We start from the raw sequence: 17,484 nt of genomic DNA, 5'->3' as shown, positions 1-17,484 counted from the left end.
AAACCATGAATGCAGCCTTTCTCCTTTATTCAGAATGCTCAATTATTTTTAAAGCAAGTCCTTTCATTGTACACATAAAATGCCATCCAATTAATATTTTAAAAGATCTAGTTGGGTGTGGTGGTACGTACCTGTAATCCTAGCACTTGTGAGGTGGAGACAAAGATTTAGAAGTTCAAGGCTAGGTTAGAATACATGAGACCCTGTCTCAAACAAACAAACAAACAAACAAAACAAACAAAAAAAAAACCCCAAAATCTATGCTTTGATTAGATGGGAATTAGGAAACACAACACAGGTTTCATAACCCATCTTTGGCTTCTGATCATCTGAAAATTCCCTCCATGCACATGCAAGGACTATCTTTTCTCAAAGCAGGCTTCCAGGATCAAACCTAGGTTGCCAGCCTTTTGCAGTAAGTACTTTACCCACTTAGTCATCTTGTTAGCCTCTACATTTTATTTTAAAACATTGCATTTTATTTCTTTTTATTGTGTATATGTGAGTGCGGGCACACATGTACCACCAAGAATGTGTAGAGGTCTGTGGTGGCTTGAAAGGAAATGGGCCCCCATAGGCCTATAGGGAATGGCACTGTTTGGAGGTATAGCCTTGTTGAAGTAGGTGTGGCCTTGTTGAAGGAAGCATGTCACTTTGGGGATGGGCTTTGAGGTCTCCTATGTTCAAGCTATGCCAAGTGTAACAGTTCACTTCCTGTTGCCTGTGCATCAAGATGTAGAACTCTCAGCTCCTTCTCCTGCATCATATCTGCCTGCATCTTGCCATGTCCCACCATGACAATCAGGGAGTGAACCTCTGAACTGTAAGCCGCTGAATTAAATGTTTTCCTTTATAAGAGTTGTCATAGTCATGGTGTCTCTTCACAGTAACAGAAATCTGAAGGCAAGGTCAGAGGATGACTTTCAGGAGGCAGTTCTGTTCCTTCCACCTTGAGTTTCTGGGGTCAAAGTTGTCAGGATTGCATGGCAAGCGTTTTGTCTGATAAGCCCCAAAGGCAAGTTTTGATAGTCGGCATAGATCTATAAAGTGGGTATATATACTTCTTTGCCTTTCCCAAAGTAGGTGCCCCAGGATATAACTGCAAGTGCAACCCAGAGTGAATTGAATTGAAGCACTATTAATACTATCATTCTTTAGCTGAATGCAGGAATAGTCACAGAGGCTAAACCTGGGTACAAAAGCTGAATGCATCAGCCCTAGACATTTAGTGTTCATAAAACAATCTCCTTCCTACCACCTCAACAGAAGAAAGAATAAAATTAAAGAAATGAATGAAACACTGAAAGCTATAGCATAGACTATTGCTTTCAAAGGGTATGCACAGGTACAAGTGATTTGGGGGAACTCAATTCTATAAAAAGTTCATTAGTACACCTTCCCAAATGACCCTGAGAGACTTCAGTGGTGCTGATTTTTTGTTGTTGTTGTTCTGAAACAGGGTATCATACATCTCTTAAATTTTTTCTGTAGGCAATAACCTTCAAGCACGTCCTTACCCTTCCATTTCCACCTCTCATGTGCTGGGCTACATGTGCCATCATGTATTCTTGCTGTTCCCTTCACACTCAACACATGTGAATGGGGAGAATAAGCAGAGGCTCATTAGCATGGACAATTTATTACCTAAGCGTTACCGATTCCAAGAGATGAACAACTCTTACCAAGGCATCTTCTCTTTTGAAAAGAACAAGAGAGCTGATTTGTTCCAATTACAGGATTTCACTTCTTCATAGCCCACCCTTATTCACACACAACTGTTTGAGTGATAAGTTCTATGAAACACCGAATTTTCTCCTCCCGCCCCCGTCACTAGAGGAAAAAAAAAAGCAAATCAATACAGGTTTTGTAAAGGTTTGAAGATAAGAATTTCAATAGGAAAGCCATTAGCATGAATGTATATGTGTCTATTGAAAAAATAACATAAAATCTCCTTAGATTACTTCATCACAATGAAACACGGAAGGCAAGATTTGTTTTTATCTCTACTTGCGAATGGAAAATTTGGTGTGTCAGAGGCTATTCAGGCGATAATAAGTCAAACTAAAATTTAAACTACTGGATGTTGACTGGTTTAACCACTAACTTCCCATGTTATTAAATCATTTCTTAGGAAAACTGCTCAAGTTGTGAAAAACTGTGTTCTCTAGGTAAGTTCTTGTAATGTTCGGTGGAGGGGAATGCCCCATTCCACAGGTGGTACATATAATCTTAATTTTAGTCAGGAAAAGTAGTACATGTATGGTTTATTAGTGACAGGATTTTTGTGGGGACTTGACAAAATGCAATTCCCATGTCCACATAAGGCAGAAGTGTTTAAACAGCCCTTCGAGTGCACCTCAAGGAAAGATCTGTGTTGTTTGAAATCCCGAAGAAGTATTCCTGTCGAAAGTATAAGGAACCATGACAATGCACTTGTTCTGTTTCACAGAATCTGGGCAGGTTCTGTGTCAACAGAAGTTCAAACACAGAACACCCAGATGGTGATGGATAAAAGGAGCTGGAGACAAGGGTTGCGGGGGGGCATGCAGTTCCAGACCAGCCAGATGTCTGGCTCCTCACAGGGCTGTGCAGAATTTGATTTCTTTGTTCTGTAGACAAATTGGGGACGTTTCAGTGTGACTTTCAAGCACTCTCTTTCCAGGCTTGTGCCACATACAAGCGGGGCAACCCTGGAGTTACTGTTTGCTTGAGAAGTAAGAATAGAGTAGGGCCAAAAGTAATGATGACAAGCTCCTAGAAAGAACACGGGACAATCACATCATGTAAATGTGCAAATGTATCTGGGCCTCAAATGCTCATCTATGCAAAATCTTATAAATTTAGTTGAGAGCCACTTTAAATTTACAGGAAAGGGCAAAAAGTCGATCCCTTAATCCTTCCCGTGTTTATGGTGAACGAAACTTTATTCAATCAGTTGACTCCCCAGCCTCCTTTGAAATGTGTAAATGGAATTCTTACGGAAAATTCTCCTTTTAACTTACCTTTACACAGATATGGTGCCTTGCACTCACCAGTGACTTCGAGACAGGGCTGTGCAAAGCATCTGCTAGTAAAATGTTTACAACACCAGGTTTCGGTGTTTCAGAGCTGAACCAGAGCTAAGAAAAGGATGCCTTCTGAGAGGGGCCTGTGTGATTCTGAAGCACTTACAGAAATGAAGTGAAACACGAAAAACATTGGCTAGAAATTCTCCTTGATGTGGGAGGTGGTAACTTAACAGTCCTTTTCAAATTCCTATAGTATGTTAGAATGAAATTTTAGACAATTTTAGTGTCTGGGTTAATATATTGTCTGTCAATGGACAGAATAATTAAAATGAGATCTAGAAGTTAAATCCTCAGAGCTATCACGATTATTTCTATGGCAAGCAATACAGCTTAAATGGTAAAAGCACTTGTCCCTTCAGTCCCTGGGACCCACATGGTAGAAGAAGCAATTGTCACAAGTTGTCCCTGGACCCCCACATGGCTCTGTGGTGCGTGCCCACCCAATCATAATATTTAAAAAAATTATGTGAAATCTTAAAGGACTCTCACAGATTTTTTTTTTGACTTTTCGAGACAGGGTTTCTCCGTGGCTTTTGGTTCCTGTCCTGGAACTAGCTCTTGTAGACCAGGCTGGCCTCGAACTCACAGAGATCCTCCTGCCTCTGCCTCCCGAATGCTGGGGTTAAAGGCGTGTGCCACCACCGCCCGGCTCACAGATTTTTTTTTTTTTAAGATGGGAGGAAGAACTAATGCAGCCATGTGGAGAGCAGAGGATCCTCTGAATGTGTGTTGACATGGGTGTGGCCATGAGGGTAACACACAGAGATGGCAAAGCAGTCCTCTGGTCTGGTCACAGATGTTGATAGTGTGTGCAGAAGAGGTCTGCCCACCACAGCCATACTCCCTCGATACATTTATGCTCTGAAGACTGCTTTACAGGGACTGCTGTAGTCTTTTTTTCTTTTTAATTCGTTACTCTTTGGGGGCCCAACACCCAGTTTCCAAATAAATTCACACAGACTTATTCTTACTTATGAATACCTGGCCTTAGTTTGCCTTGTTTTTAGTCAGCTTTTCTTAAATTATCCTGTCTGCCTTTTGCCTCTGTGATTTTACTGTATATACCTTTCTTTACTTACTCTGTGGCTTGCTGCACAGCTGGGTGGCCGGCCCTTGGAGTCCCCTTCTACTTCTCTTGTTCCCCAATCTTCTCTTGCCAGATTTCTCTTATTTATCCTCACTGCCTGCCAAGAGCTGCCTATCCTTTCTCCTGCCTGGCTACTGGTTGTTCAGCTTTTTATTGGACCAATCAGATGTTTTAGACAGGCAAAGTAACACAGCTTCCCAGAGTTAAGAATGCAACACATCTTTAAACAAATCTTCACAGCATAAACAAATGTAACATATCTTAAAATAATATTCCACAACAAACTGCTCTTGTTGTATTAGCTGAACCTGGCTCTTCATCCAGCTGTGTACTATAACCCGTGTCCCCTTGTTCAGTAACCCCACATCTCCACTCTATATACTAAAGGGACTGAGTATCCACTGTGCTCAGTTTCTCCATCAGAGAGCCCAGGCCACCCAAACCCAGCTTCTCTGTGCACCTACATTTGTCTTTATTCATCCCCTCACCACCCAGTCAGGTCAAGTCCCTGGAAGGCAAGGACTCAGCTCATCAAAGCAATCCAATACATGATGTAATGCTGGTTATTATCAATTACTTCGTAAACTATATACAAACATCTTTATTGTAAGTATTTTGATATGTTTGGAACTTACTACTGAAATTATTTGGTCATCAACCTCTTGACACAGTATCACAAACAGTATTTATGTGAGTATTTAAGAATAATTCTGATTTATTTACAGTCTCTCGCAAACTAATCAAACAAGTAATTCAAAGTATCTCAGACTGGCTAGAAGTTGAGTTTTATGACCCATACTAGTCAATATCAGCATTCCATAGAACTAATGAGATAAATTCCTTTATTTCTTGATCCTTTCAAAGCTTACCAGCTTTGGTTCTATTTCCAGTAGTACTCTGCATGTCTCTCTCACACCTATGTTCCATTATTTTATTTCTTATCATCATCTCTTGCTTATTGGTCTTATCTCAAAGGAAAAAAAACAAATTTTTAAGCACGTAACTCACAGGCTTCATTCACAAGTTGATGCCACAACTAAACAGAACTTTACATCCTGGAGAGGAACACATTTGAACAATTTGCTGAGACCAGGGTCCAGCCAGTAGTTTCAGTAAAGCCACACATGAAGAAGGGGTGTGAGTCACTATCTGCAGCAACAAAACTGTGCTCATACGATGACCTAGTCTACCTCCTTGCTTTGGTCTCTCTAGGACCAGCTTAAATAAAAAGCAAGTAATCTATGCAGAAAACAAACCATGCTCTGCTCTGTCTGTAGAGAACGGTGCTGCTACGAAAGCAGTGCCAGAGGTGCCCACCCCGGAACTGGGAGAAACTGCTGCTTCTGTTCACAGCAGCGCGCTCATGGGAAAGCTTGGAACTTGCTAATTTAGGCCCTAAATGATGTTAAGATCCTGTTTACTCTCACTATCTCAACAGGCATGACCCATACTAGGTAGGCATTGCTAAGTTTCTGCTGTCTCCTGGTAAGAAAGAAGAGAGCCAACAGTTTTAGTCAGGGGTGCCGCAAACATCTGGAAGCGTTTCTTATTTCCCAACTGCTCCAAGGATTAACATCAGGTTACTAGAGAGGATGTGGCTGACGCTGAGCTGAAGAGAAATCACCCAGGTAAGCTGAGGCTACTCCTTCTGTTTCCCCATCTGCTGAGCTGTTAACACGAAGACATATTGACAAGGGCTCAAGGAAAACATGGAATATTCCGTCACTAAGATTATGCTGCCCTAGAGACAGATGTTAGAAAGCTGTAACATTCAAATATAAAGAGATAATCACATGCTTGAGGGGAACGACTAAAACCACTTCAGAGGTAAGGGCGAAAATGAAAAAGGAAAATGGAAAGACAGAGCCTGTGTGGCCATACAGACTGGAGCTGTAGCTCTGCCTCGGGCAAGCCTTTGCCTGTACACAGGCGTTCTCCATGCACTGGGGTAGGCCTGTAAGAAGTACTTATCAGGGCTTTTATGAATTACAGAGAACAGACTTATCTCTTGTCATCAGCTGGTTAATGTCAGGGCTTAGATGTAAACCCAGTTTCATACAAATCTAAACATAAACATGGACATTTCAGTAATTAATGTTCAGAGAACATGAAAACATTAGTTGGTTCTAAATTGATCTGGCTGTGACTTTTCTGCGGAGTCAAAGCCCTTTGCCTTCACTTATATTTACTAATTCACTACACAGGGACCACAGTTGAAGTTTACATATTTACAGTTGATACGTGGTTGTCATATGTTAAGTCAACACTGAACAATTTTAAACAGCACAGTCTCCTTTTTGTGACATTTTAACACTGCTTTGCAAATAAATGCAGAGTCCGAACAGGAGCAACATGGACCAGGTTGGACTGAGGTCCCGAACAGTTATTTGCTGCACTGCTTCTCTCTCTGTAAAACAGAGATAATAATGTCCACCCCCAGGGTTACCCACAGGATTACATGTACACACATGCCATAACTGCATGTGCACTCTCAATATTCAATAAATGGCAAGTGACATCATTACAAAAGAAAGCAAACAAAGACAGAAAGCAACTGATGTGAGCAAGCAGAAGATCGCCCCATTTAATGACTCCTTGTTCTTCTCTTGAAACCCATACACTCTGCTTGTGTGGAGTAGGAGAGGAGCCCCCATTTTTTATCACATTCTCCCTCTGGAACGTGGGGAGAATACCCTGTGAAGGTGGAGGATAGGACAAAGGGAGTTCCAGAGAAAGCGAGAATAAACAGACTTCTGCTGGAAGAGGAAGGGGAATGACATCTAACTTGATGGTGCTAACTCCCCTGTAGTGATGGGAATCAGACAAACAATGGCAAAACCTGCAAACCAGAGGCTTCAAGAGTTGCCCTGATTCCTGTTTGGCATTTCTAGGAGACAGCTGTGCAGCATAACCACAGCACAACGTAGGAACGCTACAATCAGTACAACGGCAGCATGGCGAGAGGGCCAGGGACGTTCTGTCATGGCAGGCTTCGCGCTTCCTCGGCTCTTGCCCAGCAGGATCTCATGCTGACGCAGTCCTTCATGATCACAGTAGCTTTATGTGGAAGAAGAGTTGAATATGAGAAGTCGTTCGAGTCAGTGTGAGGTAAGCCCAGCAGAGAAGAGATGGCAGAGTGCACTGGCCAGGCCAGGGTTCTCAGGATAGGTGCGGCTGAGACATGCAGACCAGCAATGCTGTTGAGAAAAGAAAGTATATGAGCAGCAGTAGGCATGGGACTCTGACAGCCTTGAAAGAGCTGTGGGAGAATGCCAGTTTTCCTCCGAGGTGGGGTCGCTGAGAGGAGCCTATGCCCATGCACATACAGGCAACACTAACTGGTAAGCTTTTTTTTGGTTTTTGCACATTAAGTCAGGAGGCTAGGTGGTGGTGAGGGACAGGGGAGGAAGGAGTGCATTGATTAAAATGTATTATATACTAAGAGTTCAACTGCAGATCAATGAGGAAACCGCCAATCAATCTGTTCTACATGGACCCCATTGGAGTTGGTGGGAAGCACACAAGAGCACAAAGTTTCTACAGATCTGAGGCTTTTTTGCTGCCCTCCCCAACTCCAGCAGGACACGCAGCATGTCCTAATGCCTGCAGCCCCAGGCTCCTCTACGAAAGGGGGGCAGGGTAGGGTACGCACACCAACCGATGTACCCTAGAGAACATGTTTCAAACCTAAAGAAACTGAAGAACTTTCGTCATCTTCCCATTACTCAAGAGGATTTTCCATGCAGGGCAGGAGGCACATGCCTGTAATCTCAGCACTAGAGATTTGAGCAAGCAGAAAGCTGTTTCCAGGCTGGTCTAGGATACAGAATAAGATGCTATCTCAAAAAGCAAAACATTTGCAAGAAAAAGAAGAAAGGATTTAACACAGCAAAAACGAAAGGAAGGCCTCAGCTTCTGGTTAGAGAGACACTGTTCTTTCCGTGAGTTATTTCGTCACTGAGACTCAGACAGGAATCCAAAGTTTGGATTGTGAGTATTTGATAGAAATTAAGGCTTGTTCATACAGTCAATGGCTATCTGTTGAGTGTTCTCCAGGAATTAACAATGTGTTTTAATATTTAAGAAGAGAAATATTTATATATTTAAATATTTATAAAGATAAACAAGATGTGAGTTCTATCCTTGATGAGTTACAATTTGTGTGATGTGAATAAATTTGCTCCTGCCTATTTTTAACAGCAAAGAAACAATAATAAAATATCACAACAATGAAAAACTAAATTACCTTTTCCATCTACCTTGCACAGACAAGTAATGATACAGGCTACTCCTGTACACAAAGGAGTTACAAAGCATTTTTTTTTTGTATAAAAATTATCATTACAGAAAAGTCTGTTTCCAGAATAGCATAGAATCAAGAGGCAATATTATGCAAAATTATGTTTAAAATTTATATTTGGGAGTTGGAGAGTAGGTTCGGTGGTTAAGAGTGCATACTGTTCTTTCAGAGGCCCCAAGTTTGGTTCCCAGCACCATCCCAGGTGGCTGACAACCACCTGCAATTCCAGTTCGTGGGGACTGGATGACTCTGGCTTCTACAGGCACCTGCACTCAACCACACCCAGACATACATGTGACTAAAGATAATGACAATACATTCTGATAAGAAGAACACTAGGTTTACTAGCAGAGGGGCGAGATAGGAAGGAATATATGACAACACTAGCATTACTGCCTCATTTTTTAATGAGCACTGTTTGCACAGGTATACAAAACCATATAAAACAAGTATTTCATGACTGTCTTAGTTATCTCAAAAAATATTGCTTGAAGCTTTTAAGAAACTAATGTGAAAAAGTGAAATAATGTTGTAATAGATGCTCTAAGATATTTGTTTTGAAGTATAGACACTTTTCATGGAGATTTTCTTCTAAAGATGTATTGCATCCCTTAATTTATAGTTTAAGTTCACATTTTTATATGACCAGGAATTCTTTTATTTCTGCAGTTTTATATTTAGTCATACATATTTTTTAGGTATGTACATGTGACTGCAGATGTTCTTGGATGATGGAGGAAGGTCATTGGTTAAATAAAAAGAAACTGCTTGGTCCTCATTGGTTAGAAGATAGGTGGGAGGAGTAAACAGAACAGAACTCTGGGAGGAAGAGGAAGTGAGCTCAGACTCCACAGCTCTCCTCTCGGGAGCAGACGCCTCAGAGAGACGCCATGCCCCAGCTCCGACCCAGGATGGACTTAGGCTAGAATCTTCCCGGTAAGACCGGTGCTCACAGATTATTAGAGATGGGTTGATCGGGATATCAGAATTAGCCAGTAAGGGCTAGAGCTAAAGGGCCAAGCAGTGATTAAAAGAATACAGTGTCCGTATAATTATTTTGGGGGCATAAGCTAGCCGAGCAGGCGGTTGGGGTGTTGGGGACGCAGCCCTGCCGCTCTTATTACTACACTTGGAGACCAGAAGAGGGTCTTAGATTATAGTAGAATTGCAACTGTATTTTAATAAATAAAGACTGCTCGAAGATCTGAGAGTAAAACAGTCCCACTGGTCAGCCTTACAGACCAGATTATGGTAACACACACCTTTAAACCCAGTAGTCACATTAGTTGCCATAGAAACTGGGCAGTGCACGCCTTTAATCCCAACCCTAGAGAGGAATATAAGATGGGGGAAGACAGCTCTTCAGAGACAGTCTCCTTTGGGATTCCAGTAGGTAGGATCACTATTTCAGACTGAGGTCGAGGTAAGAGGCAGTGGCTGGCTGTTTCACTTTTAGAATCTCCAGGTTGAACCCCAACTTCTGACGTTGAGCTATTATTAATCGTGCTTCACCAGAACCCTGAGATGGAGTGATAGGTAGTGCTGGGGACCAAACTCAGGTCCTCTGCAAGAGGCCTGCATGCTCTTCACATCCAGGTCGCTGTCCAGCCCTACATCACTAGGCTTTCTGAACTGTGGGCACCGAAACCTGCAGGATGAAGTTGTTAATAGGACCTTGTGAATAAGGAAGAGAATGCTATGCTTTTACAATAAAAAAATATCCATGATGTTCTGGAGATATTAATTTACGGAATGGCACAGTAGGATATTTTCAGAAATACACTGACTTTTTGGGAACCACTGTTGACTTGTAGAATTTAAATCTATCTTTCCTTACCTTGTTCACCACTACATGTATTTGACTTTACATGCCAGTGCATGGAGAGTGTGGAGTGAGGTGTGGGAGAAAAGCATCTCTTTGTTATGTGTACCTCTGACACAGTCAGTGTTCAGCCAGCCTGTGTATATCACACATTGATTGAAATGTGACACTGTTAGAGATTATAAATAATTCAGCAAATAGACTCCATCTGATTAGCTTTTCAAAACAGTATTTCCTCTCTTCTCAGTGCTCTTTACCATCAGAGGGTGCAGCCGCATTTGAAATCTACAGTTCCTGGCATATCTGGGCTAAGGTTAGACTAGGAATTCACCAGCCCTGTCAGTCTCCCTAACTCCCTCCCACATTTCCTTGTATCACTCTGGTTCTAATTAATTGTCTGGTAGAATTAAGAACATTCTATTCCAGTGAGTGCTCATGTGACCATTTAACAACTTTCTACTACAATGACAAGCTTCGCGACAGGAAGAAGAAACTGGAAAAGCAGAAGTCACCGGAGTAACCCCAGTTTACTCAACAATGCTAGCTCAACTGGGAGTGCTGAGACTTCATCATTTTTCCTTTTTGTTATTAAGCACCAGGCACGTTCTTCTTGCCAGGAGACAAGGCGCAGTTTGATGGCACTCCTGTCTCAACCAGCATGTTTTGAACTGACCTGTCTTCTTTACTACGGCTCCCTAGAGACACCGCTGCCGCTGAGCCTGGATTCAGCTGAGTGCGTTGACGTTGAGCTTGTCACTGAAAGCTATTTTGGTCCTCAACTGCCTCCCTTCCAAGACTGCAAACTGTTGCTGCTCAGACTCACTGCTCACCATTTGATTACTGGGACGGAGGGAACAGAAGCGTTACTATTAGCCTCTATTAGCGGGATCGACAGCAGGAGTGGTACCTAGCAGCACTAGAAACGTCTTATGTAATCTTCACATGTGGGGAACCTGGGTAGCTAGGTCAGTCCCTCCACCCCCGTTCTCCCCTAGCCAACTGCAGTACGCACTGCTCTCTGCGATGAGATGGCCTGACCTGTAGCAAAATGGAATATTCTTCCTGCTGACCTGTCAGGGACAGCAGGACTAAAACAGACTCTCACGGACAGTCCTGAGGACAGCTGCTACAGGAAACGCAGTCATGTTCATCATTATTTTTAGGATGAAGATACCCAACTGTCCTACTCGCCTGAGAAGGGAAATAAGAAGAAATAAAAACTCGCTCTGTGGCACTTTCTGGATGTGCTTGAACTGTAGCTCCATAGGAGGGCATCCCAATCCAACAGTGTGGAACACGTTCACAGCACAGCCTTTGCGCCCATCATCTTTGTCGCGTCACCATTGCCTTTCCCGGTTAAGCAAGTAACACTACGAGCTGGTGACTGCTGAAAGGGGCAGTAAACTTCTGACAGCTTGGAGAGGATCAGAGTGGAGGGACCATTTCTTTCAGAGTTGAAAGAGACAAAATGGCAGAAGGTAGTGGAAACCATTGGTAACTTGCCCAAGTTTGTACCAAAGTAGAATAACTATGCTAGATAGTTACATAAATATTCTAGGTGGATTCCCAGAACCCCCTGTGGCATGTCTTGAAGGGGAGTGACAAGGATCCTGGCTGGACGTGAAGCAGCTTCCCACATCCAAAGCATGACTAGGATGCTTCTATCTGTGGAAGAGACTGCTGTTTGCTAGCATTCCGCCTTTCCCCACCCTGGGGCAAAGCTAAACCACATTTCTTTACCTCCCTTGCCATTAACCGGAGAACTGGGGCTGAGTCTTTAAGCTCAATGAAGCTCTGTGTGGATTTACCTTCTTCCTTTCCCCACTACCCAGATGGGCATGAACTGGCAGAAGATGTTATTCTAGCAAACAGGACCAAATAAACAAGATAAAGAAATTTTGTATTTGTTTTTATTGTGAATGTATGCAGTAGGAATACTGGCTATACTCGAGGCTTTGCCACAATAAAATCATAGTGTATATATTATAGCTATTGTAGCCATCTCAAATGTCACTTACACTATAATCAGACATACTTAAAGATAATTGATCAACACACATACTGCTAGACTCATTTCTTATGCTACTAAAGCAACCACATTATTGTTAGAGACATTTAAAACCTTGACAATCCTATTTCAATAATTTTTTCCTTATAATCCACATGATAGTGATGCCTTCAGGAAATGTTTTTCCTTCCCTAAGAGATCTTTAAGCTTTCTTTACCAGGTCACCAAGGGGCTGTAGAGACGTTCTTGGTGGATCCTAGAGTGCTTGATCTGGAGCAGAGCCTTGCTCCTCTCTACCTAGTCCTTATCACCCTGCAGACCCACACTACTCTGAGGGAAGTAGCTTAATTCGTAAGCCACTAAGCCAGGTGCACTTTTATTTAACAGTTCAGTTACTTTATGCAGAGCACTGCATCCTAACTACTGAAGTGACACCAACAAGATCCACAGTAGCCTCTGGTTGGCTCTGACCCAAAAATGAAGACTGAGGAGCAAACATCAGACGGGGTTATGCAGGTAAATCTCATCAAATTCAAGGGCACCCAGGGCAGACCATGCCACAAGAAAAGAGAGGGAGGGAGGGAGGGAGCATCTCAGGAGATATCAGCCTGGAAGGGAGATGAAGTTGAATACAGGAACCTAAGACTCAACTATGCCCCACAAGGAGACAGTTCCATTGTAATTGTATTTGTACAATGAGAGTCCTAAGTGCCATGCCAGAAGGAATCTTCTTGGGTATTTTTCTCTTCATTTAATAGATGAGCAGATGTTTTTATTTACTTGATTTCTCAGGTCCTAAGGGCTTTTGAATTTACTACACTTCATATGTAGTTTTTAAACGCTCTTATTAGCTCTGTTCTCAAGACCGAAGAGCAGCAAATTACCAGAGATGTAATCCATATTGCCTACACCCTTCCATAGAGATTTTCAAAAGAAGTAGTTAAAAAAAATAATTCGTTTAAATAAAACTTTCAGGGATAAAAACTCTCTTTCATTTGATGTTTTCTTTCTTCTCCTTATTTTAAATCGCAGTACTGTGTGTAGAACCAGGACCTTGTACATTAGACAAGGGAATGCCGGCTTCACTGTGCAGAAAAAGGGTTTGAGACAGGCAGAAACGTGATGACCTATCTCTGAGAGTATTGTGTTTTCCATTTTACCCTCCCCCCCTTTACATTCTTCTCCTGCCTTGATCCCCAATCAGATGGATTTCATTGAAACTTTAAAACCGTCCTTAGTGCCTGGACCCTTGAATTATATGACATAATTCTTTCTGGAAGAAATGCTGCCATATTCTATTATTATAACTGAGCCTGTTCCTAAGATTTAAAAGGTGCTTGTTGGTATGTTTCTTTAAATTATATTTGTGGGTGTGTGTGTATGTTTATGGGCACCCGTGCAGAGGTCAGACGACACCTTTTGGGAGTTGATTCTCTTCTATCATGTGGGTCCCAGGGATTGAAATTGAAATTGAATTCACCAGACTTGGCTGCAAGTGCCTTTAACCCCTGAACCAGCTTGGCTCTTTTTTTTTCTTAAAAAAATAATAACAGTAATAGTAATTATAATAACACTATCTCACTAGCCCTGGATAGCCTCAAACTAAAACTCAAGATCTTCCTACCTCCCCCAAAGTGGAATTACAAACACGTGCCACTATGTGTGGCTTTAGCGGCTTCTTAGAATGTTTTAGCAAGTATAATACTTTGCTCTAAATTTTTGTGTGAATTTTCACAAATCCAAGAGTGAAAAGGCAGCATAAGGAACCCACAAGCTCATATTTCTCACCTTCAACAATTACTACATGCTGCCATTCTTATTTTATTCCTAGTCTTTTTATCCCACGGTCCTTCCGCTCAAACCCAGGGACCACTCACAGGCGAGGCGGACACTCCTCCCCACTCCAGCCCACCCTGCCCTTTATAGGCTATTCCTCTTTAAATTCTCCATTAGGACTGGTCTCTCTCTTTTTTTTTTTGGCCTCTTTATTTTTGCTGGTGTATTTTTAAAAACAATTCTAGGCATTACATTAGTTAATTTGACTAAATAATATTTTTTGTATGATAATTACTCTATTTCACATTTAGCACGCTTAACGGAACAGAATTGTTGGAATTTTGCCTGGGTGTCTAAAGTCCTCCTAGTGGTTCCTATTATTTTTAGTTTAACAGAAAATTCTTTTGTTGTTGCTTTTTGTTGTTGGTGATGGTGGCACTGGATCTGGGACTTCCTGCATGCTAAGCAGGAGCAGTAGCAATGAGCTACAGCCCCAGCTGCCCCCCCCCCCCCCACTTTTAAAAATGCCACTGAGTTGCTGAAGAAGACAAGACATTCTTCTGTCAAACACCACATTTTCATTCTGGATTTTGCTGACTGCACTGTGGGCCATTCAACATGTCCCTTTTATAGGAAACATGTGGGATCTACAAAAGAAATCTCATTTTCTTCCAGCCAGAATACGGACGGCATAGGGTGACACCGTGGATACCTTCACTGTGTGTTCTAGGTCTGGCCTATCATTACAAGGGGCCGCCACGTTTCCCCTATTAACTATTAATGCCCATCGGCTCCAGAGTCATTACTTTATAAAGAGCTGTAAAATGGTGGTTTTAGAATTCCATCATTCCAATTTATTAACTGGAATTCTCAGAAGATACAATTCCTTACATGAAGTACAAGGTTACGCAGAAATCCGACTCATGCCAAAGTGCAGGAGGAATGCCTCTTATTTTGAATTTTCAGCATGTGAATTTTTGTGCATGGTCTCTAACAGTGAGCCCTGAATCTTGGCTGTCAGAGGTACCAGTCTGTGGTCACCAAGAAACCTAGCAAAAGCACAACAGGAGTGGACAGGACGGGATTGGGTAGGACAAGATATGACGTAAAGGGGTACAGAGGGGCCTGGCCAGGGAAGAGAATACCTTGGGCAAGGCTCTAGGAGGTGGAATCCCGGTCCTCTGAGCTGTCCTGGTCATCAGTGCTGTCACCGCCACTGTCTTCTCTGGCAGGGTTCTCGTCGGCACCAGGAAGTGTGCTGTCCTGGGCCTCCTGGTTCTCCCCGGAGCCCAGAACCACATATCTGCCCTTCTTCAGCACCAGCTGCCGTCTCAGCTCTTCCGCCATCTGTGAGAGGTCCCTCTTCATGGCGTAAGCATCTTCCCCATCGGCGTAGTACTTGGGTTCCACCTCACTAACCTGGAAGTTGAGGGTGTTCGAATAGAGGTGCAGGGCTGCCCTGTTGCTCTTCCGGACGTGCAGGGACACGTACTTGGCACTGAAGTTCTCGATCATCGCCCGCGAGGCCTGGTCCATGAGCTTCTGGGCCAGGCCGAGGCGCCGGTGCGAACGCTTCACGGCCAGCGAGGTGATGTGCCCGTGGGGGACATCGTCGGGGTCCTCCTCCATCTTGGCCAGGACGTAGCCCACGATCTTGCCGTCCTCGTCCTCGGCGATGTAGGAGAGCTGGGGCCACGACAGGCCGTGGTAGAAGTAGTACTTCATCTGGTAGTTCTCCGGCAGGCACAGCAGGTTGCAGTGCTGCATGTTCATCAGGTCGTCGGGCCGGGCATTGCGGATGTTCATCCTGGCGGGCGTTGCCTCGGGAATGGACTTCAGCAGGCGGAGCTGCACGGGGCAGGAAGGCGGGAAGAGCGATGGGCGGAAGGGGTGGAGCTGAGGGAGTTTCCGGAAGTTCCGGCCAATGGGATTTCCAGTTGTCAAGCCAGCACCTGCGCACACGGGGGAGAGGGCGGAGCGAGAGAAGCTCTGAGGCTGCTCTGTTTGAGAAGTGTGTGGCTCGCTGCTTCCTGTGTCTTGTCTTTGTTTCAATTTTAACTTTTCTTTTTCATTTAAATTTGCTTATTCTCTCTCTGTGTATATGTAATGTGTGTATAGGTGTGTCTCTGTGTGTACCACGGTGCATGTAGACGTCAGCGGACAACTTGTAGGAGTCTCATTTTCCAACAAGTGGATCCCAGGAATTGAACTCAAGCCCTGACTATGTCAGTAAATGCCAATACTACCTGTACTCAGCCATCTATTTCGACCCAATTTTAACCTTTTAGTTTGTCTACATCTGAATAGCCCTGTGTAACTGGAACAAACATCAGTGCCATTCCAGGCGGCCGGCCCTTCCTGCCCCTTGCCCCACGGACTGCTGTCTAGTAGGTTTCATATAATAAAAGCATACAGCATGCATTTCATTTGTTTTGTATATTTTTTTCACTCATTATATGTGGGTTCTGGCAATCTTGTACACCTGAGGCTTCTATATTCTTGTTTGTTTTCCATTCCATTGTCTAAGTTTACTACAATTCATTGGGAAGTTCTGCTGTTCCTGGCTATTTGTGTTATTTCCAGTTTGTGATAGTATAGAGAGCATAGCTAACTGTTGTTGAATATTTAGGCACGTACTCACCTGGATTAGAGAATATAATGATTTCCAAACATTATACATATGGCTAAGCAAATTTGCAGAGTGGTTGCTCTATCTTCCTGTTAAAAATATGTTTCATGTTGCAAACAAAGACACCACCACTCCAAATGAAGTGTCTGAACAAGGCAAAACTCTCGATCAAGAATGTGTGCTCAGAAGACTCAACACACAGACAGGAAATGCATTGGGTTTTTATTTTAACTCCAGTGGTGACTGTGTCTTTCCTGGTTGGCTGGGGTCTTCACAATCTTACTCAGCTGTCTAATCTGAAAACAAAACAAAAGACTACAAAAACTGGTACACAGAGAATGAGGGAAGACCAGGGATGGAGTGACTGTTCCAGGCCATAAAATTTCTAGAATAAAGCAATGGACCTCTGTATAAACAAAGGCTTTACTGGGTACTGAGAATTAAAACATTTGTATCAAAGGCTTACAGGATAGTGGTAGGGGAGATAAAAAGATCTTAATTCCTTGTTAAATACTATGTTATATAGTATTTAATAAAAAGATGTCATATGTAATATTTCTTACATTGTCAGCATATGCTATTTCTCCATTCTTTTCATCTTATACATTCTTGTGCAGGGGTGGAGGTGCTGTGGTGTGGTTTATTTTCTGGGGACTAGTGATACTGAGCACCTGCTTGTTAGCTGCTCTCCATCCTCTTTTGGGAATCTGCTGCTCAAGTTTCTGCTTATTTTTAAAATTATCTTGTATGTCTTGATATCACAATTCATTTATCATTTTAAAAACAATAGCCAT

At 42.8% G+C, this 17,484-nt stretch overlaps 1 protein-coding gene across 1 annotated transcript; it reads right to left on the bottom strand.

Moving 5' to 3' along the window:
* Window positions 1–15,219: 15,219 nt before the first annotated feature.
* Window positions 15,220–15,867, bottom strand: Naa11 (N-alpha-acetyltransferase 11, NatA catalytic subunit). Its single transcript, XM_075943530.1, has one exon. It carries the CDS (start codon window positions 15,865–15,867, stop codon window positions 15,220–15,222), a length of 648 nt encoding a protein of 215 aa, XP_075799645.1.
* Between the last annotated feature and the right edge of the window lie 1,617 nt (window positions 15,868–17,484).

Source organism: Microtus pennsylvanicus, chromosome 12 (assembly GCF_037038515.1).
Source record: "Microtus pennsylvanicus isolate mMicPen1 chromosome 12, mMicPen1.hap1, whole genome shotgun sequence".
Taxonomy (NCBI): domain Eukaryota; kingdom Metazoa; phylum Chordata; class Mammalia; order Rodentia; family Cricetidae; genus Microtus; species Microtus pennsylvanicus.
This window is presented reverse-complemented; position numbering and strand designations above follow the sequence as displayed.